This window comes from Citrus clementina, unplaced genomic scaffold, assembly GCF_000493195.1.
Source record: "Citrus clementina cultivar Clemenules unplaced genomic scaffold, Citrus_clementina_v1.0 scaffold_5, whole genome shotgun sequence".
NCBI classification, from domain to species: domain Eukaryota; kingdom Viridiplantae; phylum Streptophyta; class Magnoliopsida; order Sapindales; family Rutaceae; genus Citrus; species Citrus x clementina.
The window spans coordinates 8,941,691-8,956,268 of NW_006262201.1; the positions used below are offsets into that span (position 1 = coordinate 8,941,691).

The window sequence follows — 14,578 nt, forward strand, 5'->3', positions numbered from 1 at the left end:
GAAGATCAAAATTACATGCGACAACTTCGAGATGAAATGTCAAATCAATTGTTTCAAGCATCTTATTAGTTTTTTCTTTCTTATATTATGTACGATAAAATTTGAAATTGATGGTATTTTATATATTAAATTCCAAAATCATTATGTATTCACTTGAATATAGTTTTACTTATAAATATTAAAATATTGTGGTATTTAATATATTATTTATTTGACATTCAAATTTATTAAGGATACAAATGTAAAAGTATATATTTTCAGTTTTTTAAGTTGAAAAAAACAAATAACTTAATAATTATTTTCTGAGATTCAGACAAAAAAACAAACATATTATTCAGATTCAGACATTCAGATCTATTTAGAATTCAGACTAATTAAGGTCTATTCAAATTTCAGACAAAAAAACAAACGCCACCTTAGAATCTTTCTTTACCCCTTAAGAGATCGAGCTAGAGCATGGTTGAATTCTTTACCATCAGACTCCATCACAACATAGAATGACATGGCTGACAAGGTTTTGATGAAATACTTCCCACCAACCAAGAATGCAAAATTGCGGAATGAAATCACTTATTTTCATCAACTTAAAGGTGAAAGCTTGTACGAGGCTTGGGAGAGATTTAAGGATTTACTCAGAAGATGTCCTCACCATGGCATTACCTGTTTTATATAGTTAGAAACCTTTTATAATGGGTTGAATCCAAGTACTACATTACTGGTCAATGCTTTAGCAAATGGAGCTTTATTATCTAAATCTTACAATGAAGCCTATGAAATTGTGGAGAGAATTACTAATAATAATTACCAGTGGCCATCAACTGGACAAACTATAGTAAGATGAGCAGCATGAATACATAATGTAAATGTATTTACAGCACTATCAGCCCAAGTAACTTCATTAACCAATATGGTGAAAGTTATGACTATTGCTTCAGCAACAGTCAAGCAAGTTACTGACAATTCCAGTGTGTATTGTGGAGAAAAGCATTTGTTTGATAACTGCCTAGGAAACCCAGCATCAGTAGATTATGTTGGCAATTTCAACTAACAGAACCAAAACAATCCATATTCTAATACTTACAACCCTGAATGGAAGCAACACCCAAACTTTTTATGGAGCAACCAGAATCAGCATGCTACAACATCCAGTGGCTAGAATAGACTTGCTCAACCACCTAGTTTTCATCAGCAAACTCAAAGGAAAAGAAACAGTAGCAATGATCAGCTCAGCTCCTTGGAAACACTGATCAAGGAATATATTGTAAAGAATGAAGCAATTGTGCAAAGTCAAGTTGTATCGTTGAGAAACCTTGAAAACCAAATTGGATAGCTTGCCATAACATTAAGTAGCAAACCTCAAGGATGTTTACCCAGCAATACAGAAGATCCAAGAAGAGAGGGTAAGGAACACTACAAGGTGATCAACTTAAGATCTGAAAAGAATGTTGATAATCATGTTGGTATGTCAAGAAAAAAATTAGACCTTATTTAATTACAAGAAGAGTTTCAAGTTGAGATGGAGTTACAATAAGCCAGTGATCAAGATAATGTTGAGAGTTACCAGGTTGCTACAACTCTAGAATAAAATCCTTCAATACCCGCTGAAGTAGATGCTGCAACACCAGTAGTGACAACTCATAGTCAACCAAAAGAGAAACATGTACCCCCTATGATAGTGCAGCAATTTAGGCACCACCTCATTTCCTACAAAGATTTCAAAAACAAAGGCAAGATAAACAATTTGGCAGATTTTTAAAAGTGCTAAAACATCTCAATATCAACATACCTTTTGTGGAAGCCTTAGAACAAATGCCTAACTATGTGAAATTTCTGAAGGATATCTTAGTAAGGAAGAGAAAATTGGGAGAATTTGAAACTGAATGTCAAGAGTCACGTACTTTGCTGGAAAAGATTCGGCGAGTTAGACCAGCCAAGCAGAATAAGGGATTGTGAGTCTTATCGTTTGTTGATCAGGCGACACCCAGATTTGAACTGGGGAAAAAGGATTTGCAGTCCCCTGCCTTACTGCTCGGCCATGCCGCCAAAATAATACAAAATAGATGAAAAAATTCCCCCCTTTGCTTGTTTTGTTTGGGGGGGTACTGGGAGAATTTGAAACTGTAGCCCTAACATAAGAATGCAGCCTTATGCTTCAAAATAAAATTCCTCAGAAACTGCAAGATTGAGGAAGTTTTACAATACCATGTTCTATTGGCAATAGGTACAATGGCAGAGCACTTTGTGACTTGGGAGTAAACATTAATCTAATGCCCTTATCTGTGTTCAAGCAGTTGAGAGTTGGAGAATGTAGACCAACAACAGTTACCTTACAACTTGCTGATAGATCTCATGCATATCCTGAAGGAAAGATTGAAGATGTACTGATGAAGGTAGAAAATTTCATTTTCCCAATGGACTTCATTGTGTTAGACTTTGATACAGACAAAGAAGTACCAATTATACTTGGAAGACCCTTTTTAGAGACATGAAATACCATAATTGATGTACAGAAAGGAGAATTAACTATGAAGGTAAATGACCAGCAAGTCACCTTCAATGTATTAGAAGCTATGAAAAGTCCTGATGAGATAGAAGACTGCAATTTCATAAGTGTTATAGATCTTATTGTAACAGAAAGAATAGACAAGTGCTACAGTAAAGAGGTCATCAAAGCTGCCACTTTTGAAAGTCTGGAAGAAGAGGATGTTGCCGCAATTTATATAGCATGGTTAAAAGAAAAGCAAGTTGAAAGACATCACATACATTTCAAATCTCTAGATCTCTTAAACAAGGAAGTAAAGCCAAGAATGCCATCTATTGAATCACCTCCTACTCTTGGATTAAAACTTTTACCTTCACATTTGAAATATGTTTATCTTGGCAAGAATAATAAACTCCCTGTAATCATTTCATCTTCTCTAAATGCAAATCAAGAAAGAAGCCCGGTAGATGTGCTGGGAAAATACAAAAAAGTAATTGATTGGACTATGGTAGACACTGAGGGAATCAGCCCATCCATATGGTGAAGAAAAAGGTCATCAAAGAGTTGGATGTTGGAATTATATACCTGATATCAGACAGCTGTTGGGTGAGTCCAGTACAGTGTGTTCCAAAGAAATGAGGAATAACTATTGTAGCAAATGAGAAGAATGAATTTATTCTTACAAGAACAGTAACTGGATGGAGAATTTGTATGGACTACAGGAAGCTCAACAAAGCCACGAGGAAGGGTCACTTTCCATTATTATTTATAGATAAGATGTTGGATAGACTTACTGGAAAACATTACTATTGTTCCTAGATAGGTATTCAGGCTACAACCAAATTGCTATAGCACCAGAAGACTAGGAGAAGCTTACATTCACCTGTCTTTATAGAACTTTTGCCTTTAGACGAATGCCCTTTGGTTTATGCAATGCTCCAACAACTTTTCAGAGGTGTATGCTATCAATTTTGAGCAAACATTGGATGTTTTCATGGATGATTTCTCAGTTTTCGGAGAAACATATAATAATTGTTTACCCAATCTGGAAGATGTGCTTAAAAGGTGTGAGATAACTAACTTGGTACTTAATTGGGAAAAATGGCACTTTATGGTACACGAAGGCATAATGTTGAGGCATAGAGTATCCAAAAATGGGACAGAGGTGGATAAGGCAAAAATAAAAATGATAGATAAACTGCCACCTCTAACTTCAGTCAAGGGTATTAGAAACTTCTTGGGACATGCTGGATTCTATAGAAGATTCTTTCCCAAAATAACTAAACCGTTATGCTCACTACTGGAGCATGACAAGCCTTTTAACTCTGATTAAGATTGCCTCCAAGTTTTTAGTGAGTTGAAGAAAGCTTTAGTAACAACACCAGTTGTTATAGCACCAGATTGTAGTCTACCATTTGAACTGATGTGTGATGCTAGTGACCATTCTGTTGGAGTAGTACTGGGGCAGAGAAAGAATAAAATTTTTTACTCCATCTACTATGCTAGCAAAACTCTTACTAATGCTCAGATTAATTACACCACTACAGAGAAAGAGCTGCTAGCAGTGGTGTTTGCTTTTGATAAATTTAGAGCTTACTTAGTAGGCACTAAAGTAATAGTTTACACAAATCATGTAGCAATAAAGTCTTTACTTTCCAAAAAAGATGCCAAACCACGATTGATAAGATGGATCCTATTGTTACAAGAATTTGATTTGGAAATCAAGGACAGGAAAGGGATTGAAAATCAAGTAGCAGATCATTTATCACAGCTAGAAGCAGATGCCAGCACATTAACTAAGCACGACATTACTGAAACTTTTCCTGATGAACAACTGCTTATGTTACAGCATGCACAAATGTTCCAGCAATATGGACTTCCATGGTATGCAGACTTCGCCAATTATTTAGTAAGTGGATTGTTGCCACATGAGCTGAATTATCAGCAGAGAAAAAGGTTTCTTTATGATGTTAAAAGCTACCAGTGGGATGAACCTTATCTATACAAGTTATGCTCAGACCATGTGATTCAAATATGTGTCTCAGATGAAGAAATTCCACACATAACGCATTCCTGCCATGCTGCAACATATGGAGAACATTTTGGTGGCCACAGAACAGTTGCTAAAGTTCTGCAATCAGGTTACTACTGGCCTACTATTTTTAAAGATGCTTATGAGTTTTCTAAATGCTGTGACAAGTGCCAAAGAGTAGGAAACATATCTCAAAGACATGAGATGCCATTGACAAATATTTTGGAAATGGCGATCTTCGATGTATGGGGGATAGACTTCATGGGCCCATTTCCACCATCTTTTGGGAACCTATATATACTAATTGTTGTATATTATGTGTCTAAATGGGTGGACGCTACAACATTACCAACAAATGATACCAAGGCAATAGTGAGTTTTATTTAGAAAAACATCTTCTCAGGGTTTGGGACTCGAAGATCAATCATTAGTGGTGAAGGCACTTATTTTTGCAATAAGATATTTGCTGCAGCATTAGCTAAATATGAAATCAGGCATAAGATTGCTACAACGTATTACCCACAATCTAATTATCAGGCAGAAGTGTCCAACCGTGAGATAAAATGAATTCTGGAGAAAGTAGTGAATCCCACCAGGAAAGATTGGTCATTGTGATTATATGACTTCTTATGGGCCTATGGGAAAACATACAGGACACCACTTGGCATGTCTCCATATAGAATTGTATATGGAAAAGCGTGTCGCTTGCCCCTTGAGTTGGAACACAAAGCATACTGGGCATTGAAGTGAATAAACTAGGATATGTATGTTGCAACCAAATAGAGGAAACTTTAGCTATGTGAGCTTGATGAACTCCGATTGTTTTCTTATGAAAATGCCAGGATCTACAAGGAGAAAACAAAGCTATGGCATGACAAGCACATCCAGTAGAGACATTTAATTCCAGGCCAACTAGTTTTACTCTACAATTCAAAATTAAAACTATTTCCAGCAAAATTGAAATCTAGATGGTTTAATCCTTTCAAGTTAATCAGAATTTATCCACATGGGGCTGTCGACCTTTTAGATGAGAGAACAGGCCAAGAATTCAAAGTTAATGGGCAACGAGTAAAACATTACATGAATATTGTTATGGACCATGCAAAAGAGGTTTTACTCCTCAAAGACCCAACATTGTGAACCATTACAGGATCGTTAGGCTGAAGAACCAAAAATCAAGCGTTATTGGGAGGCAACCCAACAATTAAGAAAGTCACTTAGCATTTTCTTTTTCTTTCCTTTAATGTACTTATGTTAAAAAAAAAAGGGAAGCACAACTGTTGGGACTCCAGTACTGACTGTTGCAGCATTATGCTTAGCAATCTAACTAGATAGCACTTCTCAGACCAGCATGGAACCTTTCATCAGTTTGCTGCAGCAAGCAAATTGAGTGTTGCAGTAGAACCATTACCGTTATAGGGACACATAAGGAATTAATTTTTTTTACCATTGCAGTCACACATTAATGACAACTGGTGTTGAGAATATGGATAAGGATTTGAAGGGATTCCAATCCCTACATTACCGCATAGTAATCATTTACTTGCCCTATTTAATAGTGTTTTAAAAATTTAAAACTTCTTTTAAATTTTATCTCATTTCCTAATTTAACTCCTCTTTTGTATATAAATAATGGTTTTACTATTCAATGAGAGGGCATTCTAATCGTATTCTCTTTCTCTTGTAGCATCTTAATCGACCCTTTTCCAACTCCTTGTAGCAAATACCCTTTCATACCCCTGCCGGCACTCTCAGATTGCTCTAGCAATACCTAAGTACAAGATCACATCACAATGTCTTAAGGATCCCTCTTGTTTCCAAAGCTATAAAGCAAAGGAGAAATTTGAAGAATTTATAGAGCCGTGGAAATTGTTGAAAGAAAAAGGCTTTCAATTTTCGCCTAATCCATTGGGGATTTTTCAAACCATCCACTCTGCTGTAGCAAGGCGAGGATGGGCAGATTTCTACCAACACCCAAGGGACCTTGTGCTACCTGTAGTCAAGGAATTTTTTGCTAACATGCTAAGACATGATCAATGCAACATTTGGGTAAAAAACTCCCCTTTAGATACCCGTGTCATTAATGTTTATTATAACTTGCCTGCTAACATAGAGTGTGAGTATTTCAAATTGGTTGCCAACTTGAATAATAAACTATGGAACCAAATATTCAAAACCCTTACTGTGGAAGAAAGGACATGGGCTAATGAGGAAGGTTGGGTTGTTAATCGAGTTTACCTTACACCTATTGCTAGAGTATGGGTGGAGTTTTTAAAGTCTTGCTTAATGCCTACAACCCAGACTACAACTGTGTCCCAAGAGTGATTGGTGCTCTTGTATGTCCTTATTCGAGGACTCCCAATTGATGTGGGAACTATTCTTGAAAGGGAAATTAGAGAATGTGCAATGAAACAACACAAAAACATAGCCCTCTTGTTCCCATCATTGATTACGGGTATATGTATTGTATCTGGGGTTCAGGTTCCTAGTAAAGATGAGTTAATTAAGAATACATGGGCTTTGAATGCCTGAGCAATAAAGAGAATTGCAGGCGAGACTGCTGCAACACCAACCAAGCCAGTGGCTGTCACAAGTACTCGTAGAGCTGTGGGGATGAAGAAAAAGCTGCAAGAACTTAGTGCCAGCATTAACCAGTGTGTTGTTGCCCAGCAAAGAGAAAATAGAAAATTCTGGGCATATTTAATGCATTTAGACAATCACCTCCACTAGTTTGTTGTATACATGAAAGATCACCACATGGACTTCCCAGAATCTCTACTGCAGCAATTCAATTTTGGAACCCCTGCAGCTGAGAGTGAGGAAGTTGCAACAAAATTAGACAGTGCAGCTGAACCAGAAGAAGAGGACCAGCCAACACAAGAAGTAGCTGAAAGTCCTGTACCAGCGGCCCATAGCTCCACTGAACAACAGGACGAAAGAGATTCAGGAGATGACCAAATCGAGCCATCCCAAGTCCCACCAACTAGGGAACAATGTTAACATACCATTGGCGATGATAATGAAGATGATATTTAGGAGGATCCACCAATACCAATCCTATTTGTTAAGGGCAAGGAGAAAATCTTCCATGATGAGGAATCTGAGAAGCTGTCCAAGGATATTGACGCACAATTCAAAGCAGCTGCTGAACGGGTTACTCATACACTCGCAGCAAGGAAGAACTTACTTAACATCATCGCTGAGATAACTGCTGAGGATGCTGCTACAGCCAAATCCACTCCTGCTGTTCCTCCATAGCTTCCAGTCAAATCGCCTTCTGCCACCAGCAAATGGCGTGGGGCAACTTCTGGAGGCACTATAGAACCAGTGGAACCAGAGCCCAAACGCACAAGAGCTACTCAGGCCACCCCTTCCATCAGTCTACCCCTTCACCAAAAGAAACCAAAATATGTCACCACACCTCGAAGTTCACCTAAAGATCGTTTGCGGAGTGCTGCGAAAAAGAAATGAATCATTACTGCAGCATATTAGATAAGACCCCTTTAAGCTCTATTCACTTCTTTGCTTTTCCAAATCTTTTCTTTTCCTCTTAAATGCTTTTATCTTTCCTTGCATTTTCCGTTTCATTGTTTTTGTGTGCATGTGAGGATACATCACCTCTTAAGTTTGGGGGGTTGTGTTATTATGTAATGTGTTTGTGAGTGCATGTGCTTGTGCTGTGTGTTATGTGAAGCTCCGTTATCTAGTATTTGTGTATGGATTGGAAAATCTAATGAAGAAAAAATGAGTGTTATTCAGTACTTGTGACTGCCATGTAGGGATAGTTTATAGATGAGGGTGAAATTCTGTTTCAACACTTAAATTGTGATTAAGTTTCATGAGTATGCTGTAGCAGAGCCAGGAAAACCAAAAAGGGTAAAACATATCTCAAATTTGGAGGGAGAAATTTTTGTTGAATTGTCCTTGTTATAAAATAAATTTTGTTCTAATGGCTTAAGTTGCTGAGTAACCAGGGCTGAGTATGCACCCCATATACAGACTTGAGTCCAAAGGCAATAAGAGTTATGAGCATTGCTGTAGCAACTATATATATATATATATATAAAGAGAGAGAGAAGAAAGAGAAAGAGGTCCTCTGTCTAGGATATTGAGTAGCCAGGTCTGTTCATGAGCCTCATGTTCAGCCTTGAGTTAAAGATGTCTTTAGATAAGACTATGTTATGAGTATTGATGCATCACCTCTGATCGGTGCATTGGTTGAGTAATTAGGTGTCATCATTACAAGTGATCGATATTCACATGAAAAATCAATGATACATTGAAGAAAGACAAAAAAAAATGGTTATTTTTATTATAGCACAGTTTGAGTTTATTTGTGAATTATGCTCCCCTATATGTGAATATAGTTTTGTTCTACCTCTGAATTATATACAATGCATGTGTAATGCTATAGCACCTTTAGAACTTAATCAAAGGGGCACACACACACTCTGAGCAGAATGAGGCCTAAGTCTAAAACTTAAATTGCTATGGTAATTTTGTATGATTAAGAGTGTGATCTGATGGTTGAAGAATCCTTGCACAATTTGATGACAGAGCTAAGTTATTTGTTGCATGATTGTGTGATTGAAGTGTTAGTATTGTTGTCATTACTTGAGGACAAGTGATGGTTGTCGAAGCCAACAAAAATAAATTCATACTCTAAATAAATTGTGTATAGTGATTGAGCAGGGTCGTGTCCACAGAGATCGGTAATTATTTAAATCCTTTTGAAACGTAAAACGTAAAATGGGGGAATTGTTGACAATAATAAAAATCAAATTAAAATAACAAGAATGCAAATTAAAGTTGTAATTCAAATTAGAGAAAGCTCTGGTTGAAGGAATTAACTCAGCTTGATTCGACTACTAATCATTGATTCAAATATAGATTATTATTACTTATGAATAGACCGGTTATAGCTACTGAGACCCTTTAATAGCCAATCTCTCCTTAACTAGTCGATAACCAAGGTACGACCGTTGGTTATTACTCTAATCAATAGACAACCCTAGATACGATCATAGGATTTAATCAATTGACAGCCTGAAAGACCAGAGAGACTCAAATCCTAATCAACACATATGATGATTCATTGAAATTAGATTGTTTATTCTCATAACACAACTCACTGCTATGTTATTTGTCACAAACATTAAAATCTTCATACGATGAATCCTTTAATTGACAATAGATTAAGTTGATAATTAAATAGTGGCCAATTACCTAATTAACAAACATAATCATGAAACTAATTCAGAGAATAAACAAATACCCAAAAAGTAATAAAACAATTAAAGCATAAGAAAGATCTCACAGTAGTGATGAATCAAAGCTTCATTATCCTTCAACCAGAAAAATAGGTTTAGTTCTTCATAGAGAGAAGAGAAAAGTTTAGATATAGGGTTTCTTTCTTTTTCTCCAATCCCCCATTTTCACAATAGATTCCTCCCTTAAATACTCTCTCTCTCCTCTCTTTTAGAATTCTATTTAAAATAAAATACTAATATCTGAAATATTAAATTCGTAATTACAAAAATAACCAAAAATACAAAACACGTTAAACTAAAAACTGCAGGTCCACAGTTGATAGCACGCGCCCACGCCTTATCAACAAAGTTCTTCTGCCGCTTATAATTTCTCCAAGAGAACAATCATCCTTAAACATCATCTTATAGCTCAATTTTATCACCAATCAATAGAATTGCACCTACAAAAGTAAAACACAAGTAAATCACTATTATTAAGTGCAAAACATCGATATTAAGGGAAGTAAACAATGCAAAACTAGTGCATAAATTGCACTCAAACAACAAGTAATGGTTTAAGTTTGGGGGTGTGATAACTCTATGAAATGAGAGTTATCATGGTACTTTTAGACTTAAATCAATAATACTTAGAGAATAAATGATGTGTTTTCATTGCATTTTTGTTATATTTTGCATAAGCATTCATCTTAGTTTATTCTTAATAAATTTTATTTGATTGAAGATAATTTGTACTTAGATTGTGTGCACAATTGTAGGTGACCGAAAGCTCAAATTTCAAGGAAGGAATGCTGATGCAATAGGCTTGCAAAAATAAGGAAAAAACTTGACTATAGAAGAATTGAAGCAAATCTAGAACAGTGCATTTGCTGTAGCAATCGTTGTTGTAGCAACATTGCCATTGCTGTAGCAATTGTGGAACAACGACAAAGAGAATTTTGCAGGATATTGTGATCTGCGGTTTCCTAATCAGGAAGATACGCGACCTAGACTTCTGTTTACCCTAATTTTCAACTATAAAATGAGCATACATCATAAGTTAAGAGGGTTGTCAATCCCGATAAAAAGAAAAACAAGAAAGAAACAAGTAAGAAGATTGAAGAGAAGGACGCAAGTCTGCACCAATAACATAATCTGCAGAATATTTGGGATTCAACCTTTCTCATTCTATTCTTGTTCTTCTTCATTATTCTTTGGTTGAAAATATGTACTTGATGGCTGAAACTTTGACGTTTATTTTTCTTTTACAAGTTATGAACTGAATTTAATTGTAGTTGAGTGACAAATTATCTAGATGGGATTTTGACTGTTTATATGAGTTGTTGTGCATCTATTGTAGCATTTTACTCTAATAAATTATGTTACACTCATTATTTCGGTTGACCTCCCATTTAATGACACAAGTTAAGAGAGAGCCACAACATGACATGTCTTAGTGGAACATATTAGAGTAATATTTGGTCTTAAATTGAGTTTTCTGGATCGAGTCTCAACTTGAATCCTAAAAGGGTTGTGCTTGTTTTAAGATTTGCGATGAACTAGATATAGGGATTCACCTTGTAGGGTAAAGAGAATCTAAGTTTGTAATACCATATTTTATGTTGACATAACAATTGGTCACTGTTAAGTTGCATAAAGGTACAAGATATCCAACATGCGACGGTTGAGGATGCATGAGAATTCTGCCTAGTGCTGTAGAATATGTTGTAGCAACTTAACTTAACAGGCACTAAACAGTCAACCCCATAAAGAGAATTTGCTCACTCAACTACCACTTGTTCATTGATTCAACTGTGTGTTTAACGTGAATTTTAGTTTTAGTATCTCTACATTTTGTGTTGCTGCATTATTACTATTTCTAGTCAATTTATTTATTTTTTAGTTAGAAAAGAGATTACATTATTGAGATTGCTGTAGCAGCTCTAGTAACATCAATCCCTGTGGAGACAATTTTGATTACTCATCATTTTATTACTTGTTGTGTACACTTGCACATTGACACCAATAGCACTTGAACTAAAAATATACAACACCACTCTCCACATTTCCTATGGAATGCAATTCCATAAATGATCTCTCTACCTAGCTTCATTGTCTCTGTATAGACGGGCGCAATGACGGGTACATTAAAATGCCTCAGTATTCTAGAAATGATGTTGCAATAAGGAAGGGACCGGTTAGTCACTGTGGGTATGGACAACATATGATGTAGGATAGTATATGATAAGCTCACTCGCCTTCTTCGGATGAGAGAATCTAGTAAACCGACATCAAGCCTAGTTACCTTATCACTATGACCTTGTTTAGGTGTGACCATGTGTTGGAGTATAATGAAGAATGCTGACCTGGAAAGGTAGGACCTGAGACCAAAAGGACAATAAACATAGGTCATCGGAAAGATCACGATGCCTACAAATGTTCCTCACACCATCTACGTGTTGGAAATCATTAAAGTTAAGCTCTTTTCTAGTCGTGTAAATGTCTAAACCCTCATATCGTATCTCAAGAATGTGACTCAGGTCATCCTCATCAAACTCAATACAAACTCCATCTATATGGGTTATTATCCTATTTTGTCGGGTACCGAAAAGTTCCATGTTGGAGTAAAACACCTGAACGAAATTTTCATAGACTCTTTCTTCTACATTTAAAGCTCTTTACCATTGAACTATAATATCTCTAATGGTACTCCCATATACAGTTATATCAGCAAAATCATTAATGTTAGTGTGATAGGAGGGAGTTACAGCTTTACCTATGAAATGCTGATGAAACCGAGTAATCAAGTGAGGTAAAAGGAAGTGGACTCGTTTAAATTCCCGAGTAGTAGATCTAGATGTGTCACATAATCCCTGACCAGTTTGTTTGACTCTTTTCCTTCTCTCTACGGTTTTTGTCCTAATTTATAAATAGTGGTCCAATTTTGATTCCTTCTTTTCTTTTAGTACCCAAAGTATGATGATTTTGGCAAGCGGGTTGTTTTATAGATCGGTCCTAATTTTGGATCTTTTCTTTAAATTTTCTAAACGTACGCCCTAGATATTTTTTATGACTCACAATCATACGAGTGGAATGAAATGATGATTCCCATGCGTTAGGTGCAGAGTTCTGCAACTTTTTTTTTTTTTTTTCATTGAACATGTAACAAGTACGTCTCTTTTTTGTTCATTTTCATAACACTTTTTTCTCTCACTGATTGACAATCGCAGAGCGAGCCAGCAGAGGATCTCTGATTCTCAGTCATCCTACAAATGTCCAAGCCACAGAAAATTGTGGCTACTTTCATTTAAATATTCCTTATTCCTCTGAAAATACTAACAATATAAACTCGTTTTACATGAATATACCTTAACAAGGTAAACAAAAACCAACCCTAGTTGAGGATTCTCGACTTTTACGATAAGGTGGAGTAATAACCAATAAGCGAGTCCAAGTATGTCGAACAAGCCAGCCACGTCACAACTCATGCTCTCACAATTGTGAGAGCATGAATTCGAGTTGTCATATTGTAATACGGGCACTTAATTTCTCTCTTAATTAAGTGAAGACATTTTTTTGTTTACGAAGTGTGAGTAGATTAAAAATACGTCTCTTTAATATTAATGAGAATAAAAATTTGAGTAAAGTAGTAGTAGTCTAATATGCGAGTAAATTAAACGTCTTTTGAATATTAGTGAGGGTAAAAATCCGAACATAGTAGTAGTAGTCTAATTTGTAAAAATCTGAGCATATTTTATAAGATTTAATGTATATAAAGTAGTTTAATTTGTAAAAATCTGAGTATACTTCATAAAATTTAATGTATGTAAATTAGTCTTAGTAGTGGTCTGATTTATAAATAATAACTTTTTTTTTTAAATAAGGGCATTTTTTAAATATAATTTTTCACATAACTTCTCATACATGTGCAACAAAAGACAAAGTCAAATGATTAGAAGCCTATATTCGGTATTTTGAGATTATTTTTGCATATGAGCATATCTAGTACAATTACCTCAAAATGTTGGTTGCATTATATAAATAATAAGCTATTTAAATGTTTGATAAATTTTATTTTGAAAATTACTATGAATTTTAATCAACATTATTTAATCAAACTACAATCAGTTATATTTCTTAAATTTGAACATAAAAAAAAGTCTAATGTGCTGTAAAATCTCAAAAAAAATTATTATAGTAATGATTATTTTAAATTTTATTTTCTAATTGAATAAGAATAAATTTGTGTATGTAATATATGTGAGAGAATGAAAATGTATTAAAGATAAAACTGAATTTGCAAATCACCAAAATCAACTTTTAAGATCTCAAAATCATTTTTAAACCTAAAAAATAAACCTCAAATGAACGCTAAGAAGTTAATCACACGCTAACAATGTGACAATGTCGGTTAACAAAATTGGTAATTACAAAAACGATCGGTGCCAGTCTAGTATAATAATTTACCTTTCCAAACTAAGGGTATATATGCGTCCAGCAATAAATTTGTGCAGATATTTTTAGCATTTTTAAGCGGTTCCATACGAGTTGTATATGTGTGCATAGCTTTCATAACAAATAATTATATCAAACAAATAATTATACATCAATTATTTATAGTGGATACCATTTCACAAGAATTATAAACCCAGCTTTGTTAAGATCATTAGATTCTCCTGAAGAGTCATCATAGACTGGCATTTTCAAATAAACATAAGTATTATTTAAGCAAATGATACTTGAGACGTACCAGTCACCAGAATGATAATAAACATGGCAATGATATCAAAACTTTCTTCATAATAATGGTAATTATCT

At 35.1% G+C, this 14,578-nt stretch overlaps 1 protein-coding gene and 1 non-coding gene across 2 annotated transcripts; one reads left to right on the top strand and one right to left on the bottom strand.

Moving 5' to 3' along the window:
• Positions 1–550: 550 nt before the first annotated feature.
• LOC112098723 lies at positions 551–657 on the bottom strand. Its single transcript, XR_002905832.1, has one exon. It is a non-coding gene; the product is annotated as a small nucleolar RNA R71 (small nucleolar RNA).
• A 1,152-nt stretch (positions 658–1,809) lies between these two features.
• LOC112097858 lies at positions 1,810–3,026 on the top strand. Its single transcript, XM_024183450.1, has 3 exons — positions 1,810–1,949; positions 2,222–2,390; positions 2,511–3,026. The coding sequence occupies exons 1-3, from the start codon at positions 1,810–1,812 to the stop codon at positions 3,024–3,026; spliced, it is 825 nt and encodes a 274-aa protein (XP_024039218.1).
• The last annotated feature ends 11,552 nt before the right edge of the window (positions 3,027–14,578 follow it).